Source organism: Penaeus monodon, chromosome 24, assembly GCF_015228065.2.
Source record: "Penaeus monodon isolate SGIC_2016 chromosome 24, NSTDA_Pmon_1, whole genome shotgun sequence".
NCBI lineage: Eukaryota > Metazoa > Arthropoda > Malacostraca > Decapoda > Penaeidae > Penaeus > Penaeus monodon.
Window position 1 is genome coordinate 38,703,532 of NC_051409.1, and position 1,261 is coordinate 38,704,792.

Below are 1,261 nucleotides of genomic sequence, written 5' to 3' on the forward strand. Positions count from 1 at the left end.
CACAAATAATTTCGAACATGGATTTTTGTAATATAGTACAATGTAACAAAATATAACTATCATTTCTTTAGACTTACACTACTGATCGTGACAGAGTCCTTATCTCGCAGCGAGCCAAGGTACAGGTTTGTCACTTGATTAAGGTCCACGAGAATAAGGTCAAGCAATTCCAGCCTTAGTTCTCTGAGGTACATCACGTTGCGAGCCAGGCCCTCGGCTAGGTGCGACGGCAACGGTCGCTCAAACCACACCAATTCATCATTCTGGAATATTTAAAACTTCAATTAATATAATTTCTCTTTCCTTTTAATGATTAATCCAACACTGACATATCACTATTCTCAAATACTTGATATCATTACTGAAAAAAGAAGAAAACACAGCACAAAACTTCAAATCTACTAATTTTAGCCGGCAGTTACGAACCTCCGAACATTCCTGCCGAACATGTGAGAAAAAGACGTGGCTTGGCAACAGCTTGAGATATCTGATGAGAAGAGTTGGTAGTCCTGATACGAAGGACGGCACACTTCCCCGGTGTTGCAGCATATAAACATACACTTCAGCTGCCTGAAACAACAATAAAAACAAGGTCAATGAAGAAAATTTCATAAAAATCTTTCTGTCAGTAACACATCAGGGAGCAACGAAGTTCATCTCACTTGTAATAAATTGTGGGGACTGTCCCTGGCAAGTTAGTGTGTGTGTGTGTGGGGGGGGGGGGGGATCAGGGGCATCGTTCTGAGCGAAGTGACATACAATATTCATATATGAATGAGGACAATAACACACTATTGTCAAGATGTCACCTCTTGGTGTCACCAGGGATATAAACACCATGGCTTGTCATATTACATCTATGATTCTATTCTTTAATTCATTAGAGAAAAAAAAAATGTATTCTATAGGGGTAACTCTCACATTTTCCTTTGTTCCCCTAGAAAACTGGGAAGGTCCACCAACAGAGATGGATCAAGGTAGGTCTCCATTTAGGTTATGTCTCTGCACCTAGGTTATATTTACGCTATATTTATGTAATTACAATAAATATATACTGGAAATGGATGATTTTTAGCTTTTAGTTTTGTCTACTTCTCTTTGTAATGTAATGCATATATGACTCTTTTCACATAAGGATATATGCTTTTTGTATCTAAAAGTGAGAAAAAAGTTCTGACATGGGTTATTTTACAAAACATCTTATCAACGGAAAACAGTAATGCTGATTGTATTGCCAATCGTTTCTTTGTAAAGTATATAA

At 37.4% G+C, this 1,261-nt stretch overlaps 1 protein-coding gene across 1 annotated transcript in view; it reads right to left on the bottom strand.

Annotated features, from left to right (window-relative positions):
• The window catches only part of LOC119588789 (piRNA biogenesis protein EXD1-like), a 14,501-nt gene that overhangs the window by 3,532 nt on the left and 9,708 nt on the right, over nucleotides 1–1,261 (bottom strand). Inside the window, exons 9-10 of the mRNA XM_037937434.1 lie at nucleotides 427–570; nucleotides 78–263 (exon numbers count right to left, since the gene is read on the bottom strand). Coding sequence (XP_037793362.1) covers nucleotides 78–263; nucleotides 427–570 — 330 coding nt within the window. The remainder of the gene's footprint in view (nucleotides 1–77; nucleotides 264–426; nucleotides 571–1,261) is intronic.